Here is an 18,321-nt window from a genome sequence, read left to right as displayed (position 1 = left end):
AATCTCTGGTATCATCATGTAGGTCTGTGTAAAGGATTCTTGCCTGGGATTCAGGAAAGCTGCTACAAGTAATAGTCAATAATTCAGAAAATGATAGCAATAGCTACCAAGCTGCCTATTTGGAGACAGCACAGAACAGAAGGTCAGAAAAAGGCCTCCTAAACTCTTCTTCTATCAAAGGAGCGCAGCGGTAATTACCATTGCCTCCTGGTAATCAGTGTGTACAGCACTAAGCTAGATAGACCAATGCTCTGACTCAGAGCATGTCCACATCACAGTGCTTCCACTCATCCAATCCCTCACAAACAGTTGGAAGCCAACCTGCGATTGACTTTACTTCTTCAGTCCTCAAAATGCTGATAACAAACAGAGAACCCCATGAGCCGATCAGGGCTTCTTCCAGCTAATCAAGAGAAGAATGCAAGAAGCATAATTCAATTGACATACCTCCACCTATGTGTTTGTGTGTGTGGGGTGGGGGGTTACAAAAATCCTACTCCAAGAAAAATGGAGATAAAATGCTACCAGCTGCCTTTATTCCCCAACCTGTAACGAAGGGTATTCATTTGTGAGAAGGGAAGGGAAGGGAAGGGAAGGGAAGACATCCAAGGTGCCTTGCCACCACCTCTCTGCTCTTTTAAATGCCTCCAAAGATAAAGTGATGGCAGATGAGCAGTTTAGCAAGAAGCCATGGGAGATAGTGGGGAATAATCTTACACAATGAGACAGACTCCAAGAATAGGATGCTAAGCTTCAGTTACAACAGGAGGTGAGAAGAGCCTAGAAGCAGACCCTGGATAAGTCCAGAGTCCACACCAATAGGAAAATGGACTGCCCACAAGTGCCACAGAGCCATAGCATCTCAAAGCAAATAATAGCTTTGCTTCAATTTCAAATAAACTGCATCAGAGCCAGGAGAAAAAAATATTCAGTTCTCAAAATATTAGCAATATTGGATGAGACAAGGTTGGACTTGGTTCCAGGTTAGAATGGAATGGACACAAATAGGTTTTCCCCCTTTGTTCTCCATTTTTCTTTCTGGTAAAATATCATGTACAGAACATACTGATGGCCATTGATACGAAGAGTAATGTTTCTTGAAAATCAGCTGATATTCTCTCAGTACAAGCTCACAAACTGATCACCAAAAGCAGTAAGTGCTTAGCAAGTTTTCATAGCTGTTTATTCATTATAAATAGTAAATATTTACTGCGCCTTTTAATATGAGTCCTTTTTGTTTTTACAACACATGTGTTGTTGGTAGAGAATGTAACATAAAGATAGTATTTTGCTCAATCACTCTTTAAGACCAACGTGTGATCTAAACTCTGTACGATATCCTAGTCCTACTAATTCACTAATTTCATTGAACTGAATGCTAAAGGGAAGGTATTTGTGCTCTACCTCATTTGCCATTCCAGGAATAAAGAAAAATAAATAACACTGCCTGCCACCTTCCTGTCCCTCCTAACATTTCAAAAGACAAATTTATTGACATTTGAAAATGTCACAACACAAAATGTATGTAAACCTTGGTTTCCATTGGATTATATAGGATGCAACCGTATAATTTAAAATTACATGACAACTACAGAGACATAATGATTTATGCCCTGCATTTTTTCTAAAAATAATGTAAACATAAGCATTTTAAATGTAGTATCTTCCCCAAAGAGTCCCTGTTGATCTAATAAAATTGAGATCATCAAAAGAAACGGTGACACCTCAATATACTAAAGAGTGAAATATGTACTGTAAAAATAAAAGTACTTGGAAAAAATATAATTTTGATTCTATATATAATGCCTTGGATGCAGCCAAAGCTTGGTGAGGTACGCCATATTGCACATTGTTAAGCAGTCATAGAAATTAAAGTTATTCTGTATTTTTGCTTGTTTCTTCCAGGAGGTAACATGGACTAGGAAAATTTCACACACAAACAATCTTGTAAAATTTTCTTCATGTTACAAAATTTGCTGTTATGAAGAAAAGTCCCTTTGTATGTGACACTTAGCAACAACAGGATTACGAAAACAAGAAGATAACCAATAACTTATTTCTGGAAGTCTTCAAACATCTATTCTAGCTTTCTACAGACTTTAACATTTCCTTTCGAGGTCATTTTCCAGTGTGTTAAACAAGGTTCTTCAGCCCATGCTTTGCAAACTGGGCACTGTCAAAAGTCAGCATTGAAAGTTTTAAAAAATGTTCTGAGTTTGCAGCATTCAGACGATGGTGTCCAAGTTAATCCATGCATCTTCATCAATGTAAAAATGGAATGCTTACTTCAGCCCAGCAATTTGAAAAACTCAAACCTCTTATTATTATTATTATTATTATTATTATTATTATTATTATTATTATTTGTTTTTAGCCAATGCCATAGTGAACTGAACTCTTTTATTTGTCTTACTGCTTGTGGTCTTTGTCTTCTGAGCTGTTTTACCCAACATGTCCAAACACCTTACTGAAAGCACTGATGGGGAAAGAATATAACAGTCCCATTTATCACTAGTACAGTGTCTGCATTCTGGGCCTCATTTTGGTGAGAAGATTGCTCCATTCCAAATATTGGGGTGAGACCAGGAGCAAGACCAGCTTTAACGTGACGTGGACCATTCACTTATGCAATATCTGGCTTCAGATAATGAAAGGCACCTGCAAAAAAAAAAAGCAGCAGCATAATAAGCTTTTAAAGTCATGCTGTGACAACCTCACAGCAAGGGGCAGTGTCAACTACAGGTTGACATTGTCATATTTAATACCGAGATATCAAAGGAAAGGGACTAATATGCTTATTCTTAGACAAGTTTGACAAAACTCTATGTATCTGGGATTATATGCTATAATGATTCTTGAGCTGACCTCATTAAGAACATGTGTTTCTAATAGTGGAATGCCAGTGGTTATTTCATTTTGGACAACCCCTCTGTTTTACCTAATGGCAATCAGGTTTCATGTCTCAACAATTAATAACATCAAGATGTTGTTGACATCACTTTAGAAAATAATTATGCAGCAGAAATGCTGCTGAAATAATCTACCATCATAGCAGCAAATGTATCTACCTCTACAATAGGAAGAAAATTCATTTTATTTTATTTTTTACTGCAGACAAATATTTGTCTTGTTTTATTATTAAAGATAGCATGTGCCAAATATATGTTCTCTTTTACTTTTGTGTGTGCATTTGGTTTTAATGGTTTGAGAAGCCTCATGACTCCATCAAGTTTTAATCAAGTTTGGTACTTTTCAAAAGTACCAAGTTTCTCATGTCACTCAAAACTTGCATTTCAGTGAAACTGTGTAATTCTTATTGCTAAATACCAATCTTTACTATAAGATCTGGCTACCCCTCAGATTTTGCTGAAGAAGACCTCATTTTCCTTCCTTTCTCCAAGCTGTTGTTGGACTACAACATTCTTCGTCCCTCAAACAGTATGGAAGGCTGCTTAGGAAACAGCAAGGTCACTGAAAATACAGTCGTTTGCTCACCCCCACAATCATCAAGAAATACATTAAGACAGCTTCCCCAACCAAGTGTCCTACAGATATCCTGAATGGCAGCTCCCATCATCACAGCTAGCATAATCAGTACTAGCTAGGAATATACTATCTAGGAATGATAACATTTCATCCAAGTTATCTGAATGTGGCCAGGGTAGGAACAGATGGATTAAGGCATTGTGTCCATTTGGTACAAACCAATATAAGTGAAATTTTACTGATATGGAATAAAGGTTAAATTATGAGTGTCCATGGGAAGGGGGAAGGAGAAGCAAATGACAACACACGGGTGATAATGTTATCACACAAACGGATGACTTAAGTACTTGTTCAGATATCCTGACACAAGTATGTAATCACAGTATTTGCACAATTATGTCATCATGTGTGTGTCATCATTTTGGCATCATCAGGTTTCCTGCACATGTTGCTGAGTTAAACTAGAATTATCTGGTCATCACCATGTGGAGAGGTCTCAGGCTAAATATACTTCTCAGCCCAGAACTAATCTCCCACAGGTTTATGACTAAATGTTTTTCATTAATTGGCCATATCCCACCTTTTGTCTAAGAGCTTAAGGCAGCGTGCACGGTTCTCCTGCCTCCAATTTTAGCTCACCAATACCACTGTGAGCTTAGTTGTGGCAGACTAAGTTACTTAGTTAGCTTCCCCAGCCGAGGGTATTCTTGAACTTGGGTCCCCCCAGTCCAGACCAGCACCTTAATTGCTATACCATTCATTACTCTGCTACTTGTTTGAATGAGACTCTTGGCTGGCCAAAAACCAAAATGCTTTGCCCTCTAATAAAGTATGACAAAGACATAGATTTCAGGAACACACACACATTGCTGATGACTTAATACTCACTTTGTCCATATTGCCCATACTGATAGCCTGGGACAGGCTCCATACTGTAACCAGTAGTGCTGTATGTTGGTGGACAGTATGACTGAGATGTCGGCAGGCTATCTAGACTTTTCATGTGATCTAGTCTTTGACTACAGCTTGCTGACACTGTAGTGGTTGGCTCTAAGCCCCCAGTCAATGGTGACAAGGCGTAGTCAGTTTGGGGCTGGTGAGGGACTCCTCCATGGTTAGTTAAGAGGCCCATTACCTAAAATAAAAAAGAAAGGTGGGGAAGGGGAGGTTAAGGAGCATGAAAACTATATTTGAAGCAATCCACAAGTTATTTTATTATTTCTGTACCTATTACTTGATTTCTGATCTCTGATGTCACACAAGTTTCAGTAATAACGTATGACTGGCATTCTACTCTAATATCCAAACATGTATATCATTTCATTGGGAAAATCTCTTCTTCAGTTTTCTAATGTCTGTCACAATGACTTTTTTTATATATAAACCAATGATTATTTTTAAAATATCATGAGAGGATGTTGAACAAAGCTGGTTTCCCCATAAAAGAGTAGTTTGTTTTCCAGTCACATTGTGGTAGATGCCCTTTTCTTCCATTGTAAATCTAGCAGTAGATTCTGGAAGCATTCCAAATGCAAGCTGCTTTACTATAAAACTATGACTTAGATGGGTACTCTATAATAAGCCATAAGCTTTAAAAACGTGTTGCAAGGAAGCCAAATACAGCCAAATTTGGTCACCAGTAGCGTTCCACAGTACCCAAGCTGTAAAAAAAAAATGTGTTTCCTGAGCAACACTAATGCTGTACATATTATAAGACAGATATAAACCACTCCAATATTTTATGTTCTTACATGACAAAGAAAGAGTGATCATAGGCTTCCTGGCCCCACTGTCTTGCTTCCCATCCTTGCCCGTTACCACGTGTTGCAGGCAAACAGGCTTGTCTTCTGCCAATGCTGTCCTTTAAAATGATACATAGGGCAAGAGCACAATAGTACCAGAAAAGAAAAGACAGCACCAAATCTAAGGTACAATTTACTTTAAACTTGATTGAGAAATTATGGCTTTACATTTACAAGGGAAACTAAAACCAGTTGCAAGATCAAAGATAGTTGAAAATACTAGAAATGCACTGTTGAGGTTCAAAGAGAGATGTGTTTGGTTTGGTTGTTTTAATCAACAACCTCCCAAACTTTTAAGCAGCAAAAGTCATTAGCAGTGGTGTATTTTTATTACTCTTGAACATTGAAATTAAAATCCTTTTCTTTAAATCTCTGATGTGTGCTGCAAGTCCTGTATAATGTATACTTTGCGAAGAACTGAAATACTGTACACACACACACACACAAATATGCACTATATACAAACACACAGAGATTGATTATAATATAATATAATATAATATAATATAATATAATATAATATAATATAATATAATATAATATAATATAATATAATATAATATATAATAATTTAAAACATGCATGATCCTGCCATAGCATTTCTTAAACTTTTCAAGACCATGAGACACTTTTGTTTTGTTTTAAGTGAGGAATATTTGTGCCCAGAGGATATGATGGCCATTAGCGGGAGGCTTGAAGGGGGACCATTGTGGGCAGCTCAAGTCAACTTGCTACATGTCTACGTCCAGCTACCAGCCAAAGAATGACAGCAGCAAGTGCAGTGGGAGCCAACAGATCAAGCTCTGAATGGTCTTCATTGAGGAACCAGACAAAGCAGAGCACTGTCCCTTACCAAGAACCTGGGCCTTTGATTTGGATGCCTGAGCATGCATTGCTAGAGGTAAAGGTCTGGAAGTCCTTTGTGCAAGAGACAGCCTAATGCAGGAGTTAAAGAGACACTAACTACTTGGAATGGGTACTTGCATGGCATGATGGGAGACTTTGTGCTACAAGTATAAGTGCTGACCACAGTTTTGGCCATGGGTTTGATTGTGCTGCCCAAAAAAAGTTTGACTGTGAATGCTAGATGCACTTGTCTTGTTGGCCATATACCTGGCCATGCTGCTGCTTGATTCAAGGAGCTATGGTGGCTGCACAGTAAGGCTGTCCCAATCATTGCAAAGGTAATTTAACAGCATCCTAGAGTTTATAGCACCTTCAGTAGGGAATTCTGTATGAGCATAGAAACCATTTCCAATGCACTGAAGTGACCAGACACCTTGCTTTGAGTTGCTCCTCTGCTGCTCTCTGAGGGGTCCTGGTGGAGCTCTGCAATTTCTCACAGATACATTGAATCTCCTCAATAACAATTTGCACAGCCCTAGATGTGCAACAGCAATTTGCAGGCCAGGTGGAACCAAGTCAATTATTTTTGCAAATTCATAACCTCAGTATATTTTTCTGCAAAACATACTATCCTAACATACATGATATGTAATCGTAACATATGTGATTACTATACAATTTGCTTTTAGTGGGCATTGATTTCCACAGTGCATTTTAGATTACCTTCTCACATATTTTTGGTTAATTGTGGTGAACAAATTTTTAATCAAGTTTTTGTGTCACCTTTCAATGTAACTAATACATAGATGTCACTTATATCAGATATGCAGGAGGCCAGGGAGTAAGAGAAACAAAATGGAGATGTAGAGAAAGACAGAGAGGACACTCCTCTTGAAGTCTCATTTTATGGAGATATTTTTGGGCTAGTTCACTCTACTTTGTTGCATGATGTGGATGACTAAGGGAATTTACCTAACCCCAAACAACTCTAGGGCTGTTTTCTACTAAAACTAATTTGCTTTAGCCCCATTACAGTGTTGGCATGACATAGCAACCATGATCATGACTCATGTATCCCAAACTGAGAAAAAAAGAGAAAACATTCAAAGTCTGACTTAACATTTACATGAAAAATGTAATATCTTGAAATTATTTTCATCCAGCCTTCAAGATTTGTCTGCAATCTAAAATACGCATTGTTTATCATAAAGCTAGCATTATTCAATGAACCAAACAAAACTAAATGTTACATTTGTGGGATATAACTATGACTGGCTTGGTCGTCTTGTGACAAAATTTATTTTATTTATTTATTAATTGAATTTTTATCACCGCCCATCTCCCCCCAAAGGAGGGACTCTGGGCGGTTTACAATAAAAATTGCCTGTATAAGAAGGTGGGACGCGGTGGCGCTGCGGGTTAAACCGCTGAGCTGCCGATCGGAAGGTCGGCGGTTCGAAACCGCGCGGCGGGGTGAGCTCCCGTTGCTCGTCCCAGCTCCTGCACACCTAGCAGTTCGAAAACAGGCAAATGTGAGTAGATCAATAGGTACCACTTCGGCGGGAAGGTAACGGCGTTCCGAGTCGTCATGCTGGCCACATGACCCGGAAGTGTCTATGACAACGCCGGCTCCAAGGCTTAGAAACGGAGATGAGCACCGCCCCCTAGAGTCGGACACGACTGGACTTTACGTCAAGGGAAACCTTTACCTTTACCTTTAAGAAGGTGGTAATAAAAACAATCAATCAAACAAATGTCATTAACAGAAATAGTAAAATCCTGCTCCTCTTCCTTCCAGTGCAGCAGCTTTGGGAACTACTTAATGAGATTGTTTTAAAAAATCAACTAAAGCTAATTGTTGATGGTAATAGATGGAATTTATGAATTCAACAACTATTGAATATTAACAGGCTTGCAACATTTGGGAAGGGGTTTTGTTGTTGTTGTTTGCTTTGTTTTTTTTAAGAAAGAGACAGTACCTGTCATTTGTAGATTACTCTGAAATCTTTTGGAATTGCTGGATTTTTAAGCTGTATGCCAACTGCTTGCATTTATATCGTGCAATGCAAATGTCTCTATGGGGCAACACACAAAACTCCAGTGAGTTTATAATGGGATTTATTCCAAGTTTAGTAAGGCTAAAGTCAATGAGTGAATTTTGGTGATTTTCACTTACAGTGAAGGTCCAATGGAAAATTTCATCTACTGATTGTGGTTCTAACTTCCTATCTGGGGGAAAAAAACATAGCACTGTCTATAATTTATTTGTTTGTTTGTTTGTTTAAAAGATTTATATGGCTACCCATCTTAAGCAACTCACAACAGCATCATAATATCAGCTCACTATGTTTCTATAGCTTCAGAGAAACTAAAACTATGGCAATGCTTGGCTCACTACCTCACCTCCAGATGGAATCTGTCCATTCTACATAATCTGGCTAGCTAGAGAGAATGCTATAGATACCTGCCCCTAGAGAGACTGGAGAATGGAAACCCAGAAAACAGCATTCTCAGTCACAGCCACACATTGAGAAACAACTCATCCTTTGAGGGCCTCCACCCTTTATCCTTTAAAAAGCAGTTGAAGATCTTTCTCTTCTACAGGGCTTTTGGTGGGGTGGGGGGAGGGTTGTGTTTAAAAGACAGCAACATATTTTCAGGGATTTAAAAAAAAGATTTGTAATACTTAGATTTTTAACATACTGTTGTAAACCTGCTAGAGTTGCTCAAGTAGGCAGAATACAAATAATTGCAATTAAATAAATAAATCAACAGAGTTTTCTCCATGTTTTAATCCTGTGGTAAATTATCATAACTTTCAGCTCAGGAATATACCTCAATTTTTAGGATGTCAAGTTTACTTACTAAAACCTGACATACAAAGCATAAATTACATTTACAAGCCATGATTCCTAAATATAGCTGGAGTTCTGCTTTTCACTGTGTTGCCTTTCTGTATTCCAGTATGACTTAGATTTGCTTTGAGTGGTATTTTGGCCCACAGTATCTGTGTGAGGTAAAGTAGAACTATGCTTTCACAAGACTTCATTCAATTTATCAAGATGTTATGATGGCCCTCTTTTCTGTTCTTAGTTCTGTAATATTTGGAATTCATATTTCATTCGTAACAGGCATTAACCATCTCCAAATTCTTGACAATCATTATAAAATTCACTTCCATCTGGTCTAAACTTAATAAAAACACAAGATAAAATAAATTAAATCAAATCAAATTAAGTTTTTAATCATATTTATCAAGTATAGGTGCTATGTAGTGCATCCATATCTTTGAGGATGGAAAAAAGCAACAGCACTACTAAACTGGGACCAAAACTGTTGTTTCAGAAATATCCTCAGAGGCTTTCAAATTCATGCTGCAGTTGATTAGCATCTAGATAATTAGATTTTGGGACCATTCTCTTTGAAAGTAATAAGGAAAGTTGCCTAAGGCAGAAACTCTGCCTTGTGATATATGTCATGACCTTATAGCACTGGAACAAGGAGTTACTGAAAGGACACTGCTGGCTTCACCTAACTGCTTGGTTAGGAAAGCTATTAGGAGACTTATTCTCAGACATGTTTAATAGTTTGGTTTCCCAAGGACTCTACAAGGGATAAATGGTATACAGTATGCTGCCCCAGTGAGTACCTTCCAATGGCACCTACAACTTTCATCTTTCCCATCCCAACCAGTGCAACATACTAAGACGTTTTCAGTTCTTGAAGTTTCTAATGCTGTAAATTCAGCTGTAGCAGATTCTCTTTCTAAGGCTGTGCCTTTTCTGGGAAAAAAAAGTATTATTGCAATTTAGATTATTATTATTTTACAAATACATGATAGTGCCCCGCCCCCCAAAAAGATGCTGTCAAGTCAAGTTTGACTCCTACTGAAAGCATCCGTGCAGTTTTCTTCAGCAGTACAGAAATGTTTTGTCACCGCCTTGTTGCTGGATTAAGCTATCTATTTATATGCTTCCTAGTCTGGTCAGAAGCCTTGGCATTCTTAGACAGTCACCCATCCAAGTACTAACCAGGATAGAGCTGGCTTTGCTTAGTTTCTATGATCAACCAAGGCCATCTATGTGCTGCCACCTACTGAGATTTAAAAGAAAAAAGAAAAAAGCAGGGGGTGAGGAGGACACCGTTCCCCAAGGTTCTTACTGCTGCTGTTGTTGCTTATCTTTAAAAAGTTATATTGTCTAAAAACAAACAAAAAAGACTTCTGCATTCATTATATTAAAGTGTTATTTTAGCAAATCTGATAAAGGACCATGTTATTTTGGAGTTCTTTTAGGGCAGCATTGCTTTATGTATATTACATGCATTATACATTTTAATGTTAGTTTTCTTTGAACTTCCAAGTATGAAAGGAAAAGGGAAACAAATATGAGATAAATATATACATGTGTTAGCTGTTTGGAATATGGATTCATTCCTGTTAACTGGCTTCATAAAGAAAGGAAAAAAAACCTCAGAAGTTCAGTCCAACATGGAGTTTTTGTTTTTGTTTTCCCCCTGATGGGCTTCGTTCAGTTTTTGCTTACTTATCTGCATAGATTTCAGCTGAAACAAATGTACTATTAAATTGGATTCTACTCCAATTAGATGAAAAGCAAAATTTTTCCTCCCACTAAAAAGATCAAACTCTGTGATTTACACCACATATTTTATCTGTGAAGCAAAAAAGTAAAATGAAATCTTTCCAGTGCAGTAGCTATTTTTTTTAATAGATATATATTTCTCTTGTTTATTAATTATATCCTCTAACTTGTAAATGTCTAGCATAGGAGTTATAAAATATAAAATAAATATAATAAAATAAAAAAGCAAAAGATATAACAAATAATGAAGACAAAATATAGCATTAATTCTGAAAATAAACATTAAGCATTATGCAGAATTAAAGCCCTAAATGTACATTCAAATAATGAAGACCAAGATACTTCTTTTGGAAGAAATTTCCAGAATTGAGTGCTGTCACTAGAGGGACCACTCTAGAGAGTTGGACTGTATCTGAACTCTCATTGGTGATTGGGAATAACAATTGTAGATGTCTTGTTATTAGTGTATAACTTCTGACTTCATATAAGTAATAAGCCCCAATATGCACCACTGGTGCACAATTATATTTTAAGCCTATATACAGTACAGGTAGTCCTCATTTAGCGACTGTCTCATTTAGCAAGCATTCACAGTTATGACAGTGATTAAAAAGTAACTTTATGACTAATGCTTTGCAGGTCTGTAAAGCAAAGTAAAAGCTGAAGTAAGATCAATTGCAGTTTCACTTAGCGATCACTTCACTTAATGACTGAGTCCCAATTGTGGTCACTAAACAAAGACAACCTGTAATGTAAAGGCATCTGAGACAGTGGCAGCACTTGGCTGACCTTCTGAAGCTGAATAGGTTGGAGCCCAGGTAGATCTTAGATGGAAGACATCAGGGATCCAAGGGCTGAAGGCCAGGCTGAAAGGTTGAAAAGAAATCCCAGAAGGAGGTAATGGCAAATCAGTTCTGGATCATTGTCAGGAAAGTTCAATCTCTCCCTCTTATTCTCTCTCTCTTTCTCTCATATATATTCATCTTCACCAAGGATCAAGCTTGATTCAAGATCTAAACCACTCTGTTTACCCAGCTTTAGTTTCCCAGGGAATATAGTGATGTATAATTTTAATTAGATTGAGTCTTTCAATAGTATTGATTTACAACAAAATTTCTATGTTGCTTTTCTATTTGCTATAGAAGGGGCCTAGCTCTTCTATGAGAAACAATCAAATATATAACTTTCTAAAAATATGTAGTGGGCTCCACTTACAGTACAGAGTATAGTATTCCCCAAATAGCAACACCTGTCAAGACACACCTATTCTCAATGATGCAAATTCTGTTAAACTGAGGGGTGGGGGCTTATTTCATTTCAGAAATATGATGTCACTTAATAGAACTGGAATTACAGCAAAGCTGACATACTATTGGCATCATAAAATCCTCACATGTTTTAATTCATTTGTGCATGCCTGCATTTAATATGCTCTGTAACCATGTCTGCAATATAATTGATGGGAGACAAGCATTTTCTGTATTTTGGGGCTAATTTCTCTCTCTCTCTCTCTCTCTCTCTCCTCATCCTGAGAGAAAGTTTTAATGAATCAACACAAAGAAAATTGTTGGGTGTTAATGTATTAAGCTGAAGTGACAGGATCATGAGTAAACTTTAGTGGAGTTAATGACACCCTCTTATCTGACCCTGACACATTTGCAGCATGTAATTTACAGAAGCTCTGTCCAGGGAATCTTGACAAATGCTCCTAAGGATGTCAGGGCACTGATCCATTTTAATGTAAAACAGATGTGGGTCACATACTCTCATTCATCACTGCACAGAACATTTCAAACTACTGCTTAGATGGATGGCATTACCTGCTGTGAACTCTTTTTCCCTAGGGAAACCCACCTCCCTGTTTACCCTCATTGCAAAAAAAAAAAAGAGAGATAAAATTCTGCAGGTCGTCTCATTGACTCTCATAGGACTTAACACACGTGCCAATAAACACAGTTTTTAGAGTTACAATCTCATCTCAACTATGATCTCAGTTAAAATATTGCAAGCAAACCACTATCTTACCGTTTCAATGCAACCCACTCCTCCACCCCATCCCATTCTCCATAAGCCTTGCTCTTTTTACTCTTTGTATTTTATTTTTTATTCACTGTTAATTCCCTTCCACTCCCTCCTTCCAGATTATCTTGGAATGATATTCCATATACTTGAAGAAATAGACTGGCATCTGTGAAAGATGGTACTGTCATAGTTGTTATGTGTATGGTGTGCAATTATTTTTTGTTGTTTTCCCTCTTTATTGTAAAGGCTAGAGATGTGATTCATTTTAAACATTCAGGAAGCACTATATAATTCTCCTTGGCTGCATCATCATATATTATTTAATCATATATGACATGAAATGTTCACGTGCACATATACACCCACATACACACAACAAAGTATCAACTGCAGGCTTTCTATGGAACCCAATGCAGACTCCTTTTCCATCTATTTGTTGAAATAGTATTTTTAGTAAAAAATAAATTTAAGAGCAAGTAACAAATATAAGGGTTGTTTTCTTCAAGTTGTTCAACAAGTACTAATTTTCTTCCTGGGTTTTTCTCAACTATTACTAAAAATAGTAAGTGAAGTTTGTACTTTAGTTTGTTAAATCATTGATTAATTACTGTGATAGAAAAATGACTCACTGTGGTATATGAGAAATTGGCAAAATTTGTGAGTTTTTGTACAAAGTACTTAGATTTAGATTTAAGATTAAAGTAACTTTAGCTACAATAAAGTATTTTATATCCAAAAGTCTCAGTTGGGTTCATGTATTGGGCTGTCAATATTCAACAATTTGATCTGAATCCAAAATATCCAGTTTTAAAGAAATAAATAATACAACTGTTTTAAACTCTAAAAACTAGATGTGAGGTCTACTTCACTTTCTTTAGCCAAAACAAGCATCATTCCTTGTTTCCTTTGTTCCCAGCTTGGGTTGGGGGGTGGGGAAACTGTGCACTGCCACAGATGTCACAACATATACCCTTTTGTACAGTTTTAAAACTGCACTAAAGACTCCAGAATTCACTGTACTTTGTCTAACCCTCAGTAGCTCCTGAAGTAATATTAAAAACTCACAGCTTCTAGGGATTGCCATTCCAAATTATTAAAAATGACATTTTGATGCTAAAATAAGTGATCAACTGGATTTTTTTCAGACAGAAAATTAATTTTTAAAAACACCTCTGTCACTTTTCTCCCAGATATCAGTGCATACAATACCAAGTCTGACCCAAATTGTCTTAGTTCCTCAGGTATAAATTATCCCCAGCATGTCTTCTGAAAAACAAACAAGGATGTTTTTCTTTTTTTTTACATGACTAAATAAATAAATAAATAAATGTGTACTTATATGCTACTCCAATCAATACTGTTTCCAAGTGGGTTGTATACCTGTCATCCATAATTAGGATAAACAGTAGAACAACAACTACATTTTAATAATAGATCTTGACATGTGCCCTCTGATAAACTGTAAAGGTATGTTGTGATATCTTAAATGTTGAAATCCAAAGCAAAGCAATCAATAAATGAATAAATGGACAGTGTTGTATCCTGAATTTTAATGTCATTTTTTTCTGGAAAGGAAATGTTAAAGAAATGATCTAAGATCAAATTAGCAGTGCTATTAGATTCACAGCAGGTGTTAGCACTTAGCAGCTTATTTGTCTCTAAGTTTTAGGCTTCACAAATGTTTATCAAAAACAAATTTTGTCTCATTTGCAGAAAAAACATCAATAGCCTGATAGCTATGTACCCAGAAAATGTAATAGAAAGAGCTGATATTAAAAACAATTTACGTATCATGCTATGCATGATATACTCAAATGTACAATTTATATACATTACATACATTATATACTTCTAATGTCCATTCTGTCCTGGTCCTGGGATCACAGACTGAGAATAGAAGAATCTTTTAAAAACTAAATAAAAATCTAACTGATTTGAGAACCAATCTTGCCCACCTAATACCTTCTAGTTGTTTTCAACCACAACTTCAACCCAACCAGTATGCCTAATGATCCTTGCTGACTGCCTACAATTGGAGATATAGTTCCACACACCTAGAGTGCAAGGTGGCAATAGCCGCATGGAATCTTGACATCCTTAACCTTTATTCCAGCAAAGATCAACCATTTGTGGCAGAAGAGCTCTTACCACCACCAGGTATTAATGACTAAAACAGATACCAGAAGAATAATCAGTCAACCTGATGAGAAATACAGACTTGCTCTGAATCTGAAAGAAGCTGGAAGTAGAGATGTACAGCTTTAGAATTAATCCAAATTCTAAATAAAGAAAAAAACTTGGGTTTCTCAGTCTTTCAGTATAGAGTATGAGATTCTTTATACTAATGTTGTACCAAAATCTGCCTTGCAATTTCTTAAACATTGCCTCCCACCCCCACCCCCACCCCCAAAAGAAACTTTTTCAATGCTTGAAAACTTATCTTGGTAATGTGTGTGTGTGTGTTTAGCATACTTCATTATTAGATGAGAGAAAGGGTGCTACTGCTGGCACTGTTTTTATGTTGCATATCTTTCCATCATTCTGAAGACTCTCTGGCTTCAAATTTCTTCCCTCAAAAATGTGGGCAGAGAAATTGGGTGGATTGATTTATCCTAATTTATCCAAGGAAAGAAGAAATTCTTCAGTATCAACAGCAATAGTCTCCCCTTTCTGGTGACAGTAGCACTGGTACACTAAAGCCCAGTAAAATAATATTCTCATGAAGTCTCTCCTTGGGATTGAACTGAAGCATGGGATGCCAAGGAGGCTGCAGTCATGGAAGAGAAGACTGTCCTATAAAAGACAGGATATTCATACACCTTTTTTGTCTACCTCACAATTAAATCTGTGCAAGGATCCCACATTCCATTCATGAGAATTTCTCAGAAATTCTCCTTTGAAAGGATTCTTACATATTCCTTTTCATCAAATTGTCTAAGAATTGATAGAAAATAGCAGAAGAATTAAATGAAACAACATACAATATATAAAACACACAATATACTAGTGTAGCATCCAGATAGGTATGTATAAATACATGCACTTCTAATTTCTTTTATGCCATATTCTTGACCAAAACCTCATGCCATCTCCAAAAAATCTGAAGATGTTGCCTAGTCTGGCAATGAAAGTCTGCAAAAAAACAACAAGGCTCAGAGAGCACCAAGGACTCCACATATGTCTGTCTGTCTGTCTGTTTGTCCATCCGTCCATGCATCCATCTATCTTTCTGTAAATTTTCCCTGCCTAGGAGTAAACAACAGTTTGCGAATGTGATTTTAAACAGGGAAATGCTGCAGGGAAACAAAATTAAATACTTTTACTACCAACATCACCTTCAATACTGTCCATAGTGGAAAAAATATTGCAAATCCCAATCATAAATGGGATTTAAAATCTCATAAATGCAGTTCTTGCCTCAGTACAAGAATTTAGAAAACTAAGGCTTCTCTCTCCCCTACCTGCCATCAGCTGGGAAAAAAACACAAAAATTATGGGCCACATCCTTATCTGAAACAAATCAAAGTCAAAAGAGAATTCAGCTGATTTACAACAGCTGAGGAACTTTTGTGTGATTTTTAAAACAAGATTTTGTCTCTCCAGTTGCAAAGCATAAATTCAGCTGATACAATATATATCATGCTTTTGCGAAGAGGCCTTATGGACACAGACATAAACATCCAATAAAACAAAAACAGGAAAAGACAGTAGCTCAGCCATTCAGCATTGCCACTGCAGGCAAACTTTCCTGGAATCAATCATGCAATCAATCTCTTTTTCAAAATAAAATCAAAATTGAGGTGATAAGCCAGTTTCCAAGTGCTTAGAGAGCTACTGACTGAAAAGAAAAATTCTCCGTAAATGAACAAATAGCCTACACTGGTGCATGACACTTTCCTATACCCCTATTTCTTTACAAAATCATAAAATAGTGTGTTTAAAATAATATTCAGCCTGCTACACATTTCTAAATTAGTCTTTTGTTTCATAGAGGTGGTAGTTATTTTCTTTATAAAATTCCTAAATATATCAAGGGACTTTACATTTCAGGTTTTTCCTAAATCCAATCTCATCTTTGTTATTTATTCAATATCACTATGTACACAAAGTGTGTATTTCATAACACATTTTTAAAAAAGAAGTGAGGAGTACCACCTGCTTGTGATATTTTGGCAGCTGGGAAACAGCTCTGCTAGTTTGACTGACTTGTTCATTTCTGAAATTCTGTCAGAGTTTAGCTTTTTGGTCTTTACCATTCAAATTTTTCATATCTGAAACATACAATACTGTCATTTTACAGTACCACAAGGTCTGTTCTACTTTACTGAAACAAAAAGGCATATACTACTCCACTGAATAAAACACATCCTTGTTTAATTCAAAACTCAAAAGGAAAGGCAAACATCGTCACAAGTTTAAACATTGCACTGTGGTATGCATTTGCCAAGAAGTAAACCTTACTAAATTAAGGAGGACTTGATTCTGAGTGGACTGACAAGTTTGGAGAATCCCTGTATTTTAATCTACACAAAGACTAGTTCAGTTGCAATAGGGTGGAAACAAGATCTGCTAGGTGTTGCCTCAGAGATCCTGCTGCATTTAAATGTAGTAGAGAGCACTGCCTGCTTGCAATGTTGAAGCAAGACTCAACTATCAGTCTGGTCACCTCTTGTATAAAAAATCAGGAGTGGGTGCATTTTGCCTCTGCAAAATATTTTGGCTTGGCCTTAGATAGAAAGAGTTCTAGAATAAATAAAAGGATATCAAAGACATGAACCAGCCACAGTAAAATGCATTTAAATAACATTACTAAGCTTTGATCAAATCTCGCCCATTAAAAGAAACAGGGTGTTAAAAAAAAATAATTGGCTTGGCAATAGGATTTGTGAAAAGGATCTCAGACTAGTAATATATGCATGTATTGTTTGTTAGATTTACATCTCACTTTTCTTTCAGGAGTTTAAGGTGATTGTTGATTACAAATATGAATGAGAAGTGTGATGTAACTGCAAAAAGACAAATGCAATTTTAGGCTACATCTATGGGTGGGGTAAGAAGGAGAAAGTAACATTGGATGTGTCATGGTATCACAATGCAGATGCTCTGACTCAGATACTTGCATCCAGTCTCAAGACTCAAGTACAAAAAACCATGATTTGTGTTCTTATGTTGTGACTTACATTTTTTTCATTTTTTTCTATCATTACAATTTGTAATGGATGCCTATGGCTGCATAAACAGAAATGTTCAGATCACAACAGGTAGTTGTTCCATTTTATTCTTGATTTGGTGATATCCTGCCTTGAGTATTGTATCTGCTTCTTGGACACTGCAGTTTAAAAAGGAATAGAGAGCCTAAACCTGAACAGGGTTAGAGAGGGGCAATGAAGTTGATTAGGAAACTAGAAGCTAAGTGTTATGAAACAAGACTAAAGGAAACAAGAATGTTTAGTCCAGGGCTTTTGAGTAAGGTTCTATGATGGACACCCTGGAGAAGATGCTGATGCTAGGGAGAGTGGAAAGCAAAAGGAAGAGGGGCCGACCAAGGGTAATATGGATGGATG

The 18,321-nt window shown here is 36.7% G+C and overlaps 1 protein-coding gene across 4 annotated transcripts in view; it reads right to left on the bottom strand.

Annotated features, from left to right (window-relative positions):
* Positions 1-2,623: 2,623 nt before the first annotated feature.
* Positions 2,624-18,321, bottom strand: part of PAX3 (paired box 3) — a 99,819-nt gene continuing 84,121 nt past the window's right edge. For all 4 annotated transcript variants that reach the window (XM_063306110.1, XM_063306107.1, XM_063306109.1 and 1 more), the window contains 2 exons: positions 4,375-4,621; positions 2,624-2,658 (listed from right to left, as the gene is read on the bottom strand). In XM_063306110.1, coding sequence (XP_063162180.1) covers positions 2,624-2,658; positions 4,375-4,621 — 282 coding nt within the window. The remainder of the gene's footprint in view (positions 2,659-4,374; positions 4,622-18,321) is intronic.

The sequence above is a fragment of the Candoia aspera genome, chromosome 6 (genome assembly GCF_035149785.1).
Source record: "Candoia aspera isolate rCanAsp1 chromosome 6, rCanAsp1.hap2, whole genome shotgun sequence".
In the NCBI taxonomy this organism is placed as follows: Eukaryota; Metazoa; Chordata; class Lepidosauria; order Squamata; family Boidae; genus Candoia; species Candoia aspera.
This window is presented reverse-complemented; position numbering and strand designations above follow the sequence as displayed.